Source organism: Bos indicus, chromosome 11 (assembly GCF_029378745.1).
Source record: "Bos indicus isolate NIAB-ARS_2022 breed Sahiwal x Tharparkar chromosome 11, NIAB-ARS_B.indTharparkar_mat_pri_1.0, whole genome shotgun sequence".
NCBI lineage: Eukaryota > Metazoa > Chordata > Mammalia > Artiodactyla > Bovidae > Bos > Bos indicus.
This window is the reverse complement of record NC_091770.1, coordinates 106,483,401-106,501,907: the sequence shown is the minus strand read 5'-3', so window position 1 is coordinate 106,501,907 and position 18,507 is coordinate 106,483,401. Positions and strand designations below refer to the sequence as shown.

The 18,507-nt window shown below is 48.8% G+C and overlaps 1 protein-coding gene across 1 annotated transcript in view; it reads right to left on the bottom strand.

Annotated features, from left to right (window-relative positions):
* The window catches only part of CACNA1B (calcium voltage-gated channel subunit alpha1 B), a 216,485-nt gene that overhangs the window by 152,726 nt on the left and 45,252 nt on the right, over window positions 1-18,507 (bottom strand). Inside the window, exons 4-6 of the mRNA XM_070799820.1 lie at window positions 17,821-17,912; window positions 16,318-16,470; window positions 14,010-14,200 (exon numbers count right to left, since the gene is read on the bottom strand). Coding sequence (XP_070655921.1) covers window positions 14,010-14,200; window positions 16,318-16,470; window positions 17,821-17,912 — 436 coding nt within the window. The remainder of the gene's footprint in view (window positions 1-14,009; window positions 14,201-16,317; window positions 16,471-17,820; window positions 17,913-18,507) is intronic.

Sequence of the window (18,507 nt, the reverse complement as noted above, 5' to 3'; positions counted from 1 at the left end):
TAATCAATCACCACAGGCCATGTGCTAACAGACACAGAGAATAAACGGAGACAAAGCGCAGATGCTCCCAGACACGACGGAGTCATGGCCTGTCTGATGCTGAGGTGCTCGTGTAGTGCCCAGGGGTGAGCTTGGCAGTGCCACTCTTGCTGCTTGGGGGCACACTGCCACCATAATAGCTTGCTGCGAAACAAATGCTGAGTACTATCGTCTCTTTTCACCTTGTTTCATAAAAGCATTATTCCACCAGGGGTTTCTTTTGGTTAGTGGGAACAAGTACTAATATAGGTCTTTCATAAAACTGAAGTGGCATTAAGAGAACTTTCGAAAATTGGGGGCATATTATAATGATAAAATGATTGATTCATCAGGAAGACACAGCGATTCTAAATGTGTAGATGCCAAGAAAGGAACCATAACACACGTGAAGCAAAAACCGACGGAACTGAAAGGAGAAACGGACAAACACACAATTCCAGTGGGAACTTCAGCACCTCTCTCTCAGACATTGATAAGGCAACTAGACAGGAAGTCCGCAAGGATAGAAAAGAACTCACCACCAACCAACAGGATTTAACTGGCATTTATACACACAGCTCACAATAACATTTTACAAACATTCTTTTCAAGTGTACCCGACACATATGTGAAGACAGACCATATCCTGAGCCATAAAACAAGTCTCAATAAACTTAAAAGCATTGAAAATTTTTTCCAATTTAGTATATTCTCTAACCCTAATAAAATCAAACAAGAGACAAATAAGAGAAAGATGACAGGAAACTCTCCAAACACAAAGGAAACAAACAGTTCTAAATAATGTATCGAAGAGGAATTCTCAAGGAAATTATAAAATATTGAACTGAATGAAAATGAAAATATAAGACATCAAATTTGAATGACATGGCTAAAGCAATTGTAAGAAGGAATTTATATTACTAAACACTTGACAAAAGAAGGAAAAGTCTCAAATCAATAATCTAAGCTTCCACCTGAAGCATTTAGAAAAGGAGGTGCAAAACAAACCCAAATCAAGTCGAAGAAAGTAAACAACAAAGCTAAAAACAGAAAGCAACAAAGTTGAAAATACAAACAATAGAGAAAATCAATTTTTGAAAAAGTTTGCTCTTTGAAAACACAGTCAAATTGACATACCTCTGGCAATACTGACCAAGAAAAAGAGAAGATATAAATTATCAATATCAATAATGAAACAGGGTACCACACTACAGACCCAAGAAACATTAAAAGGATAATTAAGGAATACTACAGACAGCTCTAAATGCATTAGACCACATGGATGAGATAGATTAATTTTTCCAAAAACACAAATTACTACAACTCACCCAATATAAAATATAGTCCAATAACTATTAAGGAAAGTTATATTGTGATTTTAAAACTTCCCCTACAAAAGGACAGACATATTGATCAATGAAACAGAATTGATGATCTAGAAATAAACCCTTATATTTATGATGTAAATTTTTTAAAAAATAAATATGCCAAGGCAATTCAGTGGGGAAAGTATACTCTTTCCAACAAATGGTGCTGGGACAAGTAGCTATCCACAGACAAAAAAATTAAATTGGACCCTACCACACACCAAAAATGAAGTCAAAATGGATCCTAGACCTAAATATATGAGCCAAAACTATAAAACACACGAGTAAATTTGCATGACTTTGGATTAGGTAAAGGATGCTTAGATACGACACCAAAAGTGCAGAGGAAAACAGGGAAACTGGACTTCATCAAAATAAAAATCTTTTTTACTTCAAATAACACCATCAGAATAGTGAAAAGATACTTCATGAAGTGTGAGAAAATATTTGCAAATCATCTGAAATATCTGGTAAGGGTCCAGTGTTCATAATGTATAAAGAAATCTTACAGGTCAATAGTAAAATGACAACCTAATCTTTAAGTGGGCAAAGGATCTGAATACATATTTCTCTAAAGAAGATATAAAATGGTATATAATCATGTAAAAGATGCTCAACATCATAAGTCATTAGGAAAATACAAATCAAAGCTAAAATGAAACCACTTCACTTCATGGTTGGCCGGTTAAATTTAAAAATAAATTTTATAGTATGATTAAAATTAAAAAGATAGACAAGTGTTGGTGATGTGTATGCGTGTGCTCAGTCACTCAGTCATGTCTGACTCTTTGCAGCTCCATGAGCTACAGCCCACCAGGCTCCTCTGCCCATGGCATTTTCCAGGCAAGAGCACTGGAGTGGGGTGTCATTCCTACTCCAAGGGATCTTCCCAGCCCAGGGACGGAGCCCTCACCTCCTGCATCGACAGGCAGACCCTTCGCTACTAGTGCCCGCCAGGCAGCCCGAGGGCTGCTGAGGGTGTGGACAGCCTGGGACACTGTGCCCTCCTGGTGGGGGTGACAGCCTGGGACACTGTGCACTCCTGGTGGGGGTGACAGCCTGGGACACTGTGCCCTCCCGGTGGGGGTGACAGCCTGGGACACTGTGCACTCCCGGTGGGGGTGACAGCCTGGGACACTGTGCACTCCCGGTGGGGGTGACAGCCTGGGACACTGTGCACTCCCGGTGGGGGTGACAGCCTGGGACACTGTGCCCTCCCGGTGGGGGTGACAGCCTGGGACACTGTGCCCTCCCGGTGGGGGTGACAGCCTGGGACACTGTGCCCTCCCGGTGGGGGTGACAGCCTGGGACACTGTGCACTCCTGGTGGGGGTGACAGCCTGGGACACTGTGCACTCCTGGTGGGGGTGACAGCCTGGGACACTGTGCACTCCTGGTGGGGGTGACAGCCTGGGACACTGTGCTCTCCTGGTGGGGGTGACAGCCTGGGACACTGTGCTCTCCTGGTGGGGGTGACAGCCTGGGACACTGTGCACTCCTGGTGGGGGTGACAGCCTGGGACACGGTGGGCATAAAACGTCGCAGCCGCTTTGGAAGCCAGTCTGGCAGTTCTTCAAAAGGTTAAATACGAGTTACCACGTGACCCGGAAGTCCCACTCCTAGGTGCACAGGTAAGAGAAATGAAAACACTCCACACAAAACTTTGTACATGAATGTCCATAGCAGCATTACTCACAACGTAAAGCAGTGGAAACAACCCAAAATGTGCAACTGATGAAACACAAACACAAGTGGGTACAGCCACACAAAGGAATCGTCTTTGATAATAAAAGCAATGAACTGCTGATACTTGCTATAACATGGAGGGACCTTAAAAACACAAAATTCCACATCTCGTAGGAGTCCATTTGTATGAAATGTCTGGAATAGACTAATATAAAGAGACAGAATATATTAGTGTTTGCCAGACGCTAGGGGGATGGAGGAACGGGAAGTAACTACTAATAAATACAGGGTTTCTTTTTTAGTTGATGAAAATCTTCAAAAATTAGTGATGATGCTAGTTGCACAATCTTGTGAATATACAAAACGCACTGAACCATTCACCACTTTGATGAATTTTATAGTAGTTGAATAAAAATAAAATCATTATTTGAAAAAGTAAAAATAAATCTCTAGGCCCAGAAGCTCCAATACTTTGGCCACCTGATGTGAATAGCTGATTCATTGGAAAAGACCCTGATGCTGGAAAAGATTGAAGGCAGAAGGAGAAGAGGGAGACAAAGGGTGAGATGGCATCACCGATGCAATGGGCATTAACTTGGGCAAACTCTGGGAGATGGTGAGGGCCAGAGAAACCTGGCATGCAGCAGGCCACGGGGCTGGGAAGAGTCGGACTCAACCAGGTGACTGAACAACGGTGACAACAGGCCCAGATTACGGAATTCTGCCAAGCGTGGTTTTCTTTCTGCAATCTGTTTTATGTATTATTTTTAATTGTAGGATAATTACAATATCGTGATGGTTTTTGCCATACATCAACAAGAAACGGCCATAGGTATACACATGTCCCCTCCCTCTTATAACCCCTACCACCACCCTCCCCTCCCAACCTTCAAGGTTGTCACAAAGCATCATCTCCGGGTTCCCCGCATCACACAGCAAACTCCTGCCGGCTATCTATTTTACATATGGTTTTTAAAAATTAACACCACTTATATGCAATCTCTTCTAGGAAAATAGAACAGGAAGAATTACTTCCCAGTTCACTTTATAAAACTTGTATTATCCTTATTTAAAAAAAAAAAAGAACAGACAAAAGTAGAAGAAAGAAAGAAAGAAAAGTAAGTATGATCAAAAGTCATCATCAATATAGATACAGGAAATGATGTGACAGTCAAGGGCTTATACAAACAGCTCCATAATAAAAAAACAAACAGCCCAGTCAAAAATGGGCAAAAGACCTCAGCAGACATTTCTCCAAGGAAGACATTTAAATGGCCAGTAGGCTCATGAGAAGAAGCCCGTCGTCACTAATCATCAGAGAAATGCAAATCAAACTACAACGAGCTGCCACCTCGTGCCAGCAGCGTGGCCGTCACTGAGAAGTCTAGAAATGACAAATGTTGGAGAGGGCGTGGAGAAAGGGAGCCTTCCTTCACTGTTGGTGAGAATGTCAGTTAGTACAGCCACTAGGGAAAACAATCAGGAGGTTCCTCAGAAAACTAAAAATAGAATTACCGTAAGATCCAGCAATCCCACTCCTGGGCATACATCCAGACGAAACTCTAATTCAAAAGGATACACACACCTGGATGCTCACAGAAGCACTATTTACAGCAGCCAAACATGGAAACAGCCTAGATGCCCAACAACAGATGAAGGGATAAAGAAGAAGCGGTGCATACATATACAGTGGAACACCGCTCAGCCGTAAGAAGAACGAATAATGCATTTGCAGCAACACAAATGGACCTAGAGTTTGTCATACTAAGTGGAGTAAGTCAGAAAGAGGAAAACAAGTATCATACAATACCACGTACCTGTGGGATCTAAAATATGGAACACATGAACCTATCTACCTCTGTAAGAAAACTGAAGATACCAAGGGAACATTTCATGCAAAGATGGGCACAATAAAGTGCAAAAATGGCAAGGACCTAACAGGAACAGAAGAGATGAAGAAGATGTGGCAAGAATACACAGAAGAACTGTCCAGAAAAGCTCTTAATGTCCCAGATAGCCACAATGGTGGGATCACTGACCTAGCACCAGACGTCCTGGAGCGTCAAGTCAAGAGGGCCTTAGGAAGCATTGCTACGAAGAAAGATAGTGGAGGTGGTTCAGCTGGACGAGTGGAGTAGTTCAGCTGGATGCAGCTGAGCTACTTCAAATCCTAAAAGATGTTGCTGTGAAAGTGCTGCACTCAATATGCCAGCAAATTTGGAAAACTCAGCAGAGGCCACAGGACTAGAAAAGGTCAGTTTTCATTCCAATCCCAAAGAAGGGCAATGCCAAGGGCAATGCCAAAGAATGCTCAAACCACCGCACAATCGCACTCTTCTCACATGCTAGATTATGCTCAAAATTCTCCAAGCCAGGCTTCAGCCAACAACGGTGTAGTGGTTTTTTGCCAACAAAGGTCCGTCTAGTCAAAGCTATGGTTTTTCCAGTAGTCATGTATGGACGTTAAAGTTGGACCATAAAGAAAGCTGAGCACCAAAGAACTGATGCTTTTGAACTGTGGTGTTGAGAAGACTCTTGAGAGTCCCTTGGACTGCAAAGAGATCCAACCGGTCCATCCTAAAGGAAATCAGTCCTGAATATTCATTGGAAGTACTGATGCTGAAGCTGAAACTCCAATACTTTGATCACCTGATGTGAAGAACTGACTCATTTGAAAAGACCCTGATGCTGGGAAAGACTGAAGGCAGGAGGAGAAGAGAACAACACAGGATGAGATGATTGGATGGCATCACCGACTCGATGAACGTGGGTTTGGGTGGACTCCGGGAGTTGGTGATGGACAGGGAGGCCTGGCGTGCTGCGGTTCATGGGGTCACAAAGAGTCAGACACGACTGAGCGACTGAACTGAACTGACTGAGGTTTCAGCAGTTCGTGAACCAAGAACTTCCAGATGTACAAGCTGGTCGTAGAAAAGGCAGAAGAACCAGAGATCAAATTGCCAACATCCGCTAGATGATAGAAAAATCATGGGAATTCCAAAAAAAAGACTCTACTTCTGCTTCACTGACTATGCTAAAGCCTTTGACTGTGTGGATCACAACAAACTGCGGAGTATTCTTAAAGAGATGAGAATACCAGGCCACCCGACCTCCTCCTAAGAAACCTGCATGCAGGACAAAAAGCAACAGCTAGAACTGGACTTGGGACAACGGACTGGTTCCAAATCAGGAAAAGAGTAGGTCAAGGCTGTATATTGTCACCCTGCTTATTTAACTTATATGCAGAGTACATCATGAGAAATGCCGGACTGGATGACTCACAAGCCTGAATTAAAATTGCCAGGAGAAATATCAACAACCTCAGATATGCAGATGGCACCACCCTTATGGCAGAAAGTGAAGATGAACTAAAGAACCTCTTGATGAAAGTGAAAGAGGAGAGTGAAAAAGCGGGCTTAAAATTCAACACTCAGAAAAACGAAGATCATGGCATCCAGTTCCATCACGTCATGGCAAATAGATGGGGAAAGAGTGGAAATAGTGTCACATCATTTTCTTAGGCTTCAAAATCACTGCAGACAGTAACTGCCGTCACAAAATTAAAAGACGCTTGCTCTACAAACCTAGACAGTGTATTAAAAAGTCAGAGACATTACTTGGCAACAAACGTCCATATAGTCAAAGCTATGGTTTTTCCAGCAATCACGTATGGATGTGAAAGTTGAACCATAAAGAAGCTTGAGCACTGAAGAATTGATGCTTTTGAATTATGGTGCTAGAGAAGACTCTTGAGAGTCCTTGGACAGCAAGGATATCAAACCAGTCAATCCTAAAGGAAATCAACCCAGAATATTCATGAGAAGGACAGCTGCTGAAGCTCCAATACTTTGGTCATCTGACGCAAAGAACCAACTCATTAAAAAAAGACCCTGATGCCAGGAAAGATTGGGGGCAAGAGGAGAAAGGGGTGACAGAGGATAAGGTGGTTGGATGGCATCACTGACTAGATGGACATGAGCTTGAGCAAACTCAGGGAGATAGTGAAGGAAAGGGAAGCCTGGTGTGCGTCAGTTCATGGGATCACAAAGAGTGAGACACAACCCAGCAAATGAACAACGACAACAGAACAAACACAGACTCACAGACGTAGAGACGCAGAGACGTAGAGACGTAGAGACGCAGAGACGCAGAGACGCAGAGACGCAGAGACGTAGAGACGCAGAGACGCAGAGACGCAGAGACTGTCTGTGAGTCTGTGTTGTTCTGCTGCTGTTGTTCAACAGGAGGAGGGGGGAGAGGGGTGTGCTGGGAGGTGGGCGTTGGCAGGTGAAAACTATAGGGTTTAGAATGGATGAAAACGAGGTCCTAAGGTATGGTACTGTGATATACCGTACTATATCACAGTAATACACTGTGATACACTGTAATGGAAAAGAACATAAAAAGAATGTATTTATGTACAATTGAGTCGCTTTGCTGTTTATCAGAGACTGGCACAACACTGTAAATCGACTGTACATATGCATACAGGCCACCTTGATAAAATATCAGCAAATGGAATTAAGCAGTGCATAAAGTAATTGTGTGCCATGAGCACATGGGCTTTTTCCAGGAGTGCAATGTTGGTTCAGTATTCAAAAGTCAATCAGCGTAATCCACCATTAACAGGCTAAAGGAAGAAAATCACATAATCATACCAAGGCAGAAAAAGTATTTTACAAAACTCAACACCCATTCATGATAAAAACTCTCAGAAAAATTAGGAATCCAAGGACTGACTCAGCTTGATAAAGAGCATCTGCAGAAAAGCTGACAGCTAACATTACACCTCAGCAGTGAAAACGGAATGCTTTCCCCCCGAGCCTCGGAGAATGGGAAGCACGTCTGCTCTCACTACTCTGTTAATTACTGTGACGGTGGGCGTTTTAGCCACTGAAATCAAGCAAGAGCCAGAAGATGAAAGGCTCACAGGGGAACTTTCCCGGTGATCCAGTGCTTAAGACTCCGCCTTCCAACGTAGGGGTACAGGCTTTACCTCTGCTTAGGGAGCTAGACCCCACATGTCTCATGGCCAAAAAAACAAACTTGAAATGGAAGCGACATTGTAACAAACTCAATAAAAACTTTAAAAAATTAAAACATAAAAGGCATACAGGTCAGAAAAAAAGAAATCATTCCTATTTACAAATGACACAGCTATCTATATAGGAAATCCCAAGGAATCTCCAAAAAATCTCCTAGAATTAATAAGTGAGTTCAGAAAGGTCAGGAATATAAGATCAACTTACAAAAATCAGTTGTGTTTCTTTATATGTTTGTGTGCTCAGTCACTCAGTCATGTCTGACTCTTCGCGACCCTAGGGACTGTAGCCCACCAGGCTCGTCTGTCCATGGAAATTTCCAGGCAAGAATACTGAGTGGGTTGCCATTTCCTGCTCGAGGGGATCTTCCCAACCCAGAGATCACACCCTCCGCTCTTGTGTCTCCTGCTTTGGCAGGAGGATTCTTTACCCCCTGTGCCCCCTAGGAAACCCGTATTTCAGTATACTAGCGATGAAACTATATATGGACACCAAGATTTAAAATACAATACCATTTACAATCTAACAAACATGTACAGGACTTGTATGCTGAAAACTATAAAATTCTGACTGAAGAAATCAAAAACAGTCTAAATAAAGGGAGAGATACTCCATGTCATGGATTGAAAGAGCCAGTACAGTAAAGATGCAATTCTCCCAAACTGAATAAAACGGGAGGGATCTGTCTGGTTTAAAAGATTTATAGTATGGCTACAACACTGAGGCCTGCATGACACCAGCAGAGGGGCAGACACAGAGCTCACTGGGACAGAGAAGGACCCACGCACGCATGCCCAGCGGGCTGTCTGCAAAGGTGCAAAAGCAGTTCAGTGGAGGAAATAGAGCATTTCAACAAGTGTTGCTGGGGCAACTGGATGTCCACAACCCAGAGAAAGGGAGGAAGAAGGGAGGGAGGGAGAGAGAAAAGGGAAGGAGGGAGGGAGGGGGCGGGGGGAGCACACCTCAACCTAGACCTCACACTTCATACAAAAATTAACACAAGACGGATCACAGGCTTACATGTAAAAGAATAAACATGTTAGAAAAAATATAGGAGAAAATATTTGATTTAGGACTAGGCAAAGAGTTATTAGATTTTATGCCAAAAGCGCAGTCCACAAAAGAAAAAACCACTAAACAGGACTTTATCCAAATTAAATAGGTATGTTCTTTCACAGGTCAAGTGAGGAGTATGCAAAGACAAGCTACTGACTCAGAGAACATATTTGCAAACCATACATCTGACAAACAATTCATATCTGGAATATATATATAAACTGTACAGCAAAAGAACAATCCAGAACATGAGCTAAAGATAGGAAGAGCTATTTCACTGAAGAAGACGCACAAACAGCAAATCAGCATGAGCAGATCTTAGCACTATCGGCCACTGGGAAATCCATGACGATACATGTCTGCACAGCCAGAATGGCTGAAGTTAAAAACACCAAATATCAGTGAGGAGACAGAGAAACTAGATTACTCATACACTGCTGGTGGATCCAAAAGAATACAGGTCTTTGAAAGATGTTAGTTTCCTAAAAAATTAAACATACAACCCAGAAATTGCACTCTTGAGCATTTAACCCAGAGAAATGAAAACTTTCATTTGCACAAAAACCTGCCCACAGGACTTCCCTGGTGGCTCAGTGGTAAAGAATCTGCCTGCCAATGCATGAGACACGAGTTCAATCTCTGATCCAGGAAGATCCCAAGTAACTATTGAGCCTGTGCTCCCGAGCCCAGGAGCTGCAGCTACTGAGCCCACTCGCCACAGCCACGGAGCGCACTCGCCCAGCCCCTGAGACCTGCACAGCCTGGAGCCCGCGCTCCACGACAAGAGAAGCTGCCGCAACAAGAAACATATGCACCGCAACTGGAGAGCAGACCCCAACAAAGACCCAGCACAGCCAGAAATAAACAAATATTTTTTTAAAAAATCTGCCCACAAACGTGTAGAGCAGCTTTATTCATGATAACCCCAAGCAGAGACAACACACACGTTCTTTACAGGTGAGTATTAAACGCTGTAGTTCACTCACACCTTGGGGACCACTCAGCAAAAAAAAAAAGAAAAATGAAGAAACTGCTGACATGCAATAATCCAGATGTGTCTCCAGAGAATTATGCTGAGGGAAAAAAAACCAATACCCAAAATCACACAGGGTCTGGTTTCATCTACATAACATTCTTGAAAAGGCAGAATTATCGATGTGGCAAAAGGCAAGCGCTGACCAGGGATGAGGGCAAGAGAGAGGCGGGCGTGGCCCTCAGAGGGCAGCAGGACACCCTGCCGACGGGACACTGTCTCCACCGCAGCAGGGTCACCGTCCTGTTCTGGGAGTCGCCTGTTTTGCAGGCTGTTGGCAGAAGCAGGCAAAGCATACATGGGCTCTCTCTGTATTAATTCTTACAACTGCATGCGCACCTACCTTACCACAAATAAAAAGTTTCATTTAAAAAGAGAGCCAAAAAATAAATAAATAAAAAATAAATAAAAAGAGAGCCAGTTCCCACGTGTCCCTGCAGGTGCCTCATGGCCCTGCCATCCTCACCTTCAATCTTGGCCTCTTTAACCTGTGAATTCCGAGGCTCTATTCCCACTAACTGCCCGTCTCCTGGGACTTCTTGGCGACAGCTGGTCTGGAATCACTCTGGAAACGCTGTGCTCGGCTTCCAGGACACGGCACACTGCGGGGGCTCCAGCTCCCCCCAGGCCCGCCTCGCGCTCTTCTCTGGCTCCTTCTCTCCTACTTGGCTTCTGCGTGTTGGAAGTCTCCTGACAGCCAAAGGCTCACACAAGCTCCATTTTTAGCCATCTTGCTTCTAGCTCCACACATTCACACTGGGCGATCTCATCCTGTCTTGTAATTTGAAACATCACCCATGACTTCACACATGCACCCTCAGCCCTGCTGTCCCCCTGAACTCCCTTCTCATACACTCAACTGTATACTCAGCACCTCCACTTGGATGAAACAGTGCGTTCAGCTTCCTAGGGACAAAGCAGAGTTCTCAGTGTCCACCACAACATTCTGCTAAACAAAATTCCGCAATCACCTTTCTCAGTAAAAGGCACCACCGTTCCTAATGGCTCAAGTCACAGCATCTTTGATCCCTCTTTCTTTCACATTAAACATCACACTGAACCAATGAACAAGTTTGGTCTGCACTAACTTCAAAACGGAGCTTTTCACCTACATATCTGAAGGCCCCTTCCTCAGATCTTCACAAAACGAGTGCAGTGATCAGATGCAAAACCACACGTGCTTAACCATAAACCCACATTATTTACTGCCTATGGGCCCGCTGAACATAGTCACAGCCCAGGATGAAAACGTGGATAGGTCCTGTGACGATCAACACAAGTAGAAAACACAGGCTGAACTCAGTGATTAAGCATCCCGTCCCAGCTGCCGTGCTTCTCACCGAGACCATCGTCCCTCCTCCGCGGGCCTGCACAGCTGGCTGCTTTCAGAGGGAAAGGGCAGCGCAGCCCTCTCTGCCCACCACGCCTCGCTCTGTCCCTCCTTCCAGGCCTCTGACCCCGGCGCTACTGACGCAGAGGAGTGGGCGGGGGGACAGTCCTCCGTGCACGGGGCCCACTGTCCCAAGATAACCCACCTCCCCAGCCCGGCAGGAACTCGCAGCTGACTCATCCCTCACAAGACACTTGTGTGGGCTCTTTCAGGACCCATCTGACCACACTCCTCAGAACCCAGACGGCCATTTCTCCTCAAGATGGGGACCTGCCTGCCACCACCGCCAGCGCCTCAGCAGCCAGTCTCCGTGAGGCGCCGGGCAGCCTGCTCTCTGGGGTGCTTACCGCCCCCCAGCCCCAGCCCCCCACCCCTAGCCCCCCAGCCCAATGCGCAGGCCTGAGGCACCGCCCCTTGAAGGCTCCATCAAGGAGCATTGGTCTGAGGCAACCACGAATGTCCCATCCCTGGGCTGTGGGGAAAGACAGCCTCTCCTGCCAGAGAACACTCTTCAGATGTCCTCTCTGGGGACATTCCTGGCGGTGCAGTGGTTAGGACTCTGCGCTTCCACTGCCGAGGACCTGGGTTCAACCCCTGGTGCGGACAGAAGAGAACAAAGCCTGTCTGATCTCCAGCAACTGGCCCCGTAACCCCTCCGTGTGGAGCAGACTCAGCGTTCTCAGCCACGGGCTCCGGGCACCAGGCTCATGGCCCACATCCTGCATGGCATGCCGGTGCCCTGCAGACTCCCCAGCACTGTCCCGCAGGCTCTGCATGTCTGGCTCCCAGACCCCACAGATCTTGCTTTCCCAGCGCCCCTGACCTGCCACCCCTGCCCCTCGTCCTCCTGCTCCCTTCGCTGAACTTGCCGTTACTGACTGGCATTATTTATCGAAAGCCTCCTGCCACCACTGTGCCTGTAGCGTCTGCTCCCAGTGTGTCCCCTGGAAATATGTCAGGGGAGCCTCTGTGGCCCTTCCCGACCAGCGCCTCCCACCCACCCACCCCTGGGGGCACAGGCCCACCAGGCTGAGTCACCTGGGCAGTGGCCAAGTCCCATGGCTCATGCAGTGCCCCGCTCGGTGGGGCTGGCAGGGACGTGGCCATCTCCAGCTATTTTTAGGGTTTGTCTTTGTGGAAATTGTTCCTGGATTGGCTGCAGGGAGAGAACAGCCAAGCTCCTCATCACCGCCCTTGTCTCTGTTTCTCCCTTGATCAAACCAAGCCTGTCATCAGACACGACTCTGTCTCCAACGAGGGCTCTGGCTCAGTGGACCTCGGGCCAGCTTTTCCATAACTCACCCTCTGCCACCTTCCTGCCCAGCCGGCACTTACCAAGCACTGCCAGATGTCCAGCCCTGAGACCCACCAAGTCTCCATGAACTCTAAGACGAGTCGCAGAGCAGAGGATTCCAGCCTGTCCCTCCCATCCTTGTTCATGCCAGAAGCGCGTGGCTACTCCAGAGGCTGGCGGCCCGAGCCCCGCCCCAGTGCACAAGCGACAGGTTCAAGTGAAACGGCTCGCACTGCACAAGTCCCCTCCACAGCTCCCGGCACAACACACCCTCCAGCTACCAAGACACAGCAATCCACCAGCCAGACCTTCCAAAACTCCTGTTTCAAATGCACTGTCTTTCTCCACTCCCTCTAACTTAACTGTTCTCGTGCCCACGATCACAGGACTCTAGAGCGTAGCTCTGTGGGGATGGGGGGTCGTCACATAAAAAAAGACACCGAGAGCAACCCAGGAGTCCCCAAGAAGAGCCTCAGGTGGAGGGGAGGCAGGCATGAGACACGTCATCAGGAAGCCCCAGAGGGCCTTATACCCAGCTTCTGTCCACAAGCACCAACCCCCAGAGCACCATACACTGCTGGGCTGGACTAGAGTCCTAACGACAGGGAAGACGGGGAGGGCAGGCAGGAGAGCAGGAGGGAGACTCAGAGGGAAGCAAACAAAGGTATACAACATAGTTCCCACCCCCAGGACCCTGGTTCCCACCCCCAGGATCCCCCAGACCCCACTTCCCACCCCCAGGACCCTGGCACAATCAGTGCATCCTCCCTGCACCTCGGCCCTGCTCCTCCCGTTCACCAGGCAGCAGCCTGCTGCCTCAAGCCCAGAACGAGTTAACTAGCTTCTCCAAGCCTCACTCCCACGTCTGCACGCAGGGCTCTCGTCACCAGCAGTGGCAGGTCCACCTCCTCTGGAATTGTTTTTTCTAACCTTCACCACCCAGCCCTCACCTTCACTTTCAAAACAGAAGTTGCCTGGAGACTCCAGAACCCAGGTCAGTGGCCCTGCAGGGGAGCTGCCCGAAGGAGCCTGTGTCCCATCCTGGGGGGAGAAGGCAGCCCGAGTCTGGACAGAAGCCTCGCCCCAAGGGGGCCCAGGAGCTCCCGGACCAAGACCCGACTCACGTTGTAGAGGATGTCGGTCCAGCCCTCCATGGTGATGCACTGGAACACCGTCAGGATGGCGAACAGGATGTTGTCGAAGTTGGTGATGCCGAAGTTGGGGCCCGCCCAGTACTCCCGGCACTCAGTGTCGCCCTCGCACAGCCGCGCCGGGGCCTCCCTGCCGCACGGGAAGTCACCCACCGGATCTGCGTCTGCGAGGAGAAGAGCAGGCAGGGCTGCGCTGAGGAACCCCGAGCTCTGCACCCCACTGGGACTGCGGGGCTCAGACCTCAGCACGGGAGAAAGGGATCAGGCACCAAGGGAAACTGCCTCCTGCCACTGCTGCACATGCCCTGTCTCCATCCTCGGCCCCAGCCTCAGACCCACCTTCTCAGGAACAGCTGGTCAACCTCCCCTTCCCCACAGAAACTGCCCATCACTGTGTAAATATGCTGAGAACTCATTCACCTTAAAATCAAAAACAACCAACTCCTAACCTCCTACTCTTCCTATCGCCATCACCCCAACTGTCCCACAGCCAAACCTCCACCCAGACTTCCCCAACACACAGGTCTGCCTGTCACTCTGGAGCCAGAACCAAGCTGGACGGAGCCCTGCAGCCCCGGTGCTCTTCAGGCAGGTTGACCAGCACAGGCCCAGAGCATGGCTGGGCCTCAGGGCCCGGTTCTCCTGGCACTGGCCCCAGCAAAGGGGACACACTCTTGCTGGCAGCCAGGAGCCACACAAAGAGATGCTAAAGAAATCACAGAAAACCAGGGCTAACCTCTGGAGTCAGGAGGCAAGCAGCTCAGGCTAGTCCCTCCCTCCCAAAACCTAAAGAAAAAACTATTCTTAAAAAATGCATAACAACACATGGAAAAGCTCTCCTATCAGGATAGGGGAAATTTTAGGAATAGCTAGGATGGGAAGCAAATATTCCCAGATTTAGAAGGCAAAACTGATCACACAAGTTTATTCCTTTCTTCCAATTATCTCAATAAATGCTCATAAAGAAAACCAGAAGGTCATTGTCTGTCTATTTGTAGACAACTGTATTCTCTGTGAATAGTGAGAGTTTCATTTCCTCCTTTCACATTCTTACAGCTTTTGTTCTTTTTCTTGCCTCACATCACTGGCCACAACCACCAAGGCTAGATGGACCAGCGGTGACCGCGTGTGCCTTTATCTCTGTTTTCACTTCAAAGGAAAAGCTCTCAAGACCGATGACAAAGTATGATGTCTGAAGGGAATTTTAGGTAGTTTAAGCAAATTCCCCTTATTTCCAGTTTGATTAAGAGGGGTTTTAAAATTATGAATGATTTAAACTTTAATAAAAACTTTTCCTGCCTCTACTGAGACGATCATACAGGTTTTCTCCTTTAATGTGTTTGTAGCTCAAGACACAAACCCTTGTGTCACCCTTAACTCTTCACTTTCTCTTCCTCCACATACAGTTGCCCAGAAAACCCAGATGGCCCAGCAGGCCACACTGCAAAATATACCCAGAACATGACAGATTCTAAGAGCCAAACAGGTTTCCCCGGGGCTCAGTGATAAAGAATGTGCCTGCCAGTGCGGGAGACTTGGGTTCCATCCCTGGTCTGGGAAGATCCCCTAAAGAAGGAAATGGCAACCCACTCCAGTATTCTTGCCTGGGAAACCCCATGGACAGAGGAGCCTGGTGGGCTACAGTTCCTGGCGTCACAAAGAGTCAGACACGACTTAGTGACTAAAACAATACCAACTGCCAAACAGCCTGGCCCCCGCCTCCATCCATCTCTCCTGGACTGAGATTTGACTCTCTGACTCTCCCCTGTTTGATCTGCCTCCCCAGAGCAGCCAGAACAATCAGAGGGTACCAGCGCTCACTCAAGGCCCCACTGTCCTCCCACTTCTCTAGGAATAAGATTCAGAGTCCTACATGGCCTGAACCCACGTGAGGCCCCTCCACTCACTGCTTCTGACTCTAGCCCTTCACACTTACAAGTCCTTGTAACCAGAGCTTCTGGCAGGCTGCTGATGGGCCCCCTCTCACCACACTCAGCTCGCTGTCCAACTATCACCCTGACAGAGAGGCCTCCCCAGGCTACTGTCTGTGAGACAGACCCCAATCATTCTGTCTCAGATACCTTTCTTGCTTCCCTCCTAGAAGTTACTGTAGTACCTTCAGTAATTACTTCGTGTGTTTGCCTTTATAAGACTCTTGCCTGGGTCCACTTCCTCTGTCTAGCACCTAGAAGGCCCCCTCAGGGCCCAGAACAGTGAATCTCTCCGGGACGACTGAGTCTGTGGTCCTCCTCTGGGTCCGACAGGTACCTCAAGGCCTCACCTGTGCTGTTGGGGAAACAAGCCTTGTGGAATTTGCCCATGTAGAACTCGAGGCCAATGATGGCGAACATGAGGATGGCGAAAAAGAGAAGCAGCCCAATCTGCAGGAGCGGGACCATGGCCTTCATGATGGACTTGAGCACCACCTGCAAACCTGGGCAGAGCAGGTGAAGCAGGCAGGTCAGGAACACAGTGGGCAGAGCAGGGAGTGGACTGGGGTGTGGGCACAACAGCAAGAGCCTGGGTGGGCAGGGCTGAGTCCTGGGCCAAGTGTGGAGCAATGAGTGCTCATGAGGCCAAAGGACAGAGCTGGGCCCTCAAAGCAGGGGACAGAGAGGGAGTGGTGGGGAAGCGGGACAGAACAGTGAGTGCCTCCCTGGGTAGAGCTGAGCGTCCTTGAGGTGGGGGACAAAGCAGAGGGGTCTCACGGGGGAGTGGACTGAGCAGAGTCCCAGTCAGAGGGAGGGACGGTGTGCGGGGGTATCAGTAGGAAGTCCTGACGAGCACTCTGAGTCTGTGGAGGGCTCAGGGTGGAGCAAAAGCGGAGAGTCCTGAGAGGAAAGAGGAGGAACTCCTGGGAGCTGAAAGCAGGGGATCCTGGGAGGGAGAGCAGGGGATCCTGGGAACTAAGAGCAGGGGATGCTGGGAATGAAGAACAGGGGATGCTGGAATGGAAGAGCAGGGGATCGTGGGAACTAAGTGCAGGGGATGCTGGGAATGAAAAATAAGGGTTCCTGACAGACCCACTCCTGAGGGAAAGGAAAACAGGGGGCCTACTCCTAAGGAGGGTTCTACCACTGACTGTAGGGCATGAGTATGTCCAGGCCAGGGGAACAATCCCACTTCCAACCTTGAACTTGCTCCTGGGTACAGGCCTGAGCTGCTTCCTGGCAGGGTCTTGGGGCAGTACAGGGAGCTGACCTGCAGTCTTCCTTGCAATGGGCTCAGGTGGCACAGTTCCGGGCCTGCCACCCGGGCCCTAAAGGAAATCCAAATTCCCACTGGCCTGGAGGAACATGGGCCCAGGCAGTCACCACTCTCAAGGCAACCTGGCCACTCTCTGCCCCCACGTGGCCTCTTAAGCCACCCAGTCCCGGAGCACGTCTTAACTGGGTCACAGGTCTTGACAGCCCCGCCTAGCCTGAGCCAGGAGAGATGGCCCTCTGCAGCCTCTGAATGTGTTCCCTGCCCCACCACCTTGGCTCATCTCTCATCTGCCCTTTAACCCCAGGAAAAGAAGCAAAGAGCTGCAAATACAGCAAAGGGTGTGAGAGGAGCAAAGCTTCCACGTAGGAAGCCGGGTTACCCTCTAGTCTTTCAAGGAAACAGGAGAGGATGGAGAAGGGCCATTTCTGCCTTCAAACCTGGTTCCCTGGGGCTAAGGGTGGCAAGCTCAGAGTCACCAGAGGGTCCGGAGGTCAGGGCCTCACTGCAGCTGTGGCGGGTGTAGGGGACAAGGTCAGTGTCCAGGTAGGCTGGGCCTGATTGCTTTCGCCAGACTCACTTGGAATCCCAGACACCAGCTTCAGGGGCCTCAGTACACGCACAGCCCGCAGTGTTCGCAGATCAAAGTCAGTGCCAGCTGTGGCGAGGATCCTGGCAGGAACAAAGACAAGCGGGAAGTAAGGGCTTCTGCACGGTGTTGAGAAGAGGGCACGCCCCTCCCGCCACCCACGTCCTGTCCTCCAAGAGCAGTGACATCTTCATGCCTGTGTCCCCCGCTGTCCAAGCACCAGCGTACCAGGCAGGGGAGGCCAGGAACTGAGTTCAGACATCCTCGCCAGTAATGCTAGTGATGGCTTTTACCAGCACGATCATGCTTCCGGGCATCACCCCTGAGAGAACACGTGGTCTCTGGTCCCTGGCCCAGCCCTGAATCTGTCCTTGAAATGAGTCCTAGCCTGAACCATGTCCCCAAGCAACCCCAGCTGCACTCCAAGTTGCCTCATGAGCGATGGTGATACTGAGAGCAGAAGAATGAGCCTGAGGGACTTCTGAACGGATGCCGCAGGCCCCTTCCCCACTTCACCACAGGAGAACACAGGAACGAAGAGTGGAGAAGGCGAACAGAGGGTTCAGAAAACCCCATTAGCATAAAGCATACCCCCAGTGTCTCCCATCTTAAAACAAAGCAGAACATTCTGTATCTGCCTCCGAGCCCGGACACCTTCTCTGCTCCCTGCACTCCAAA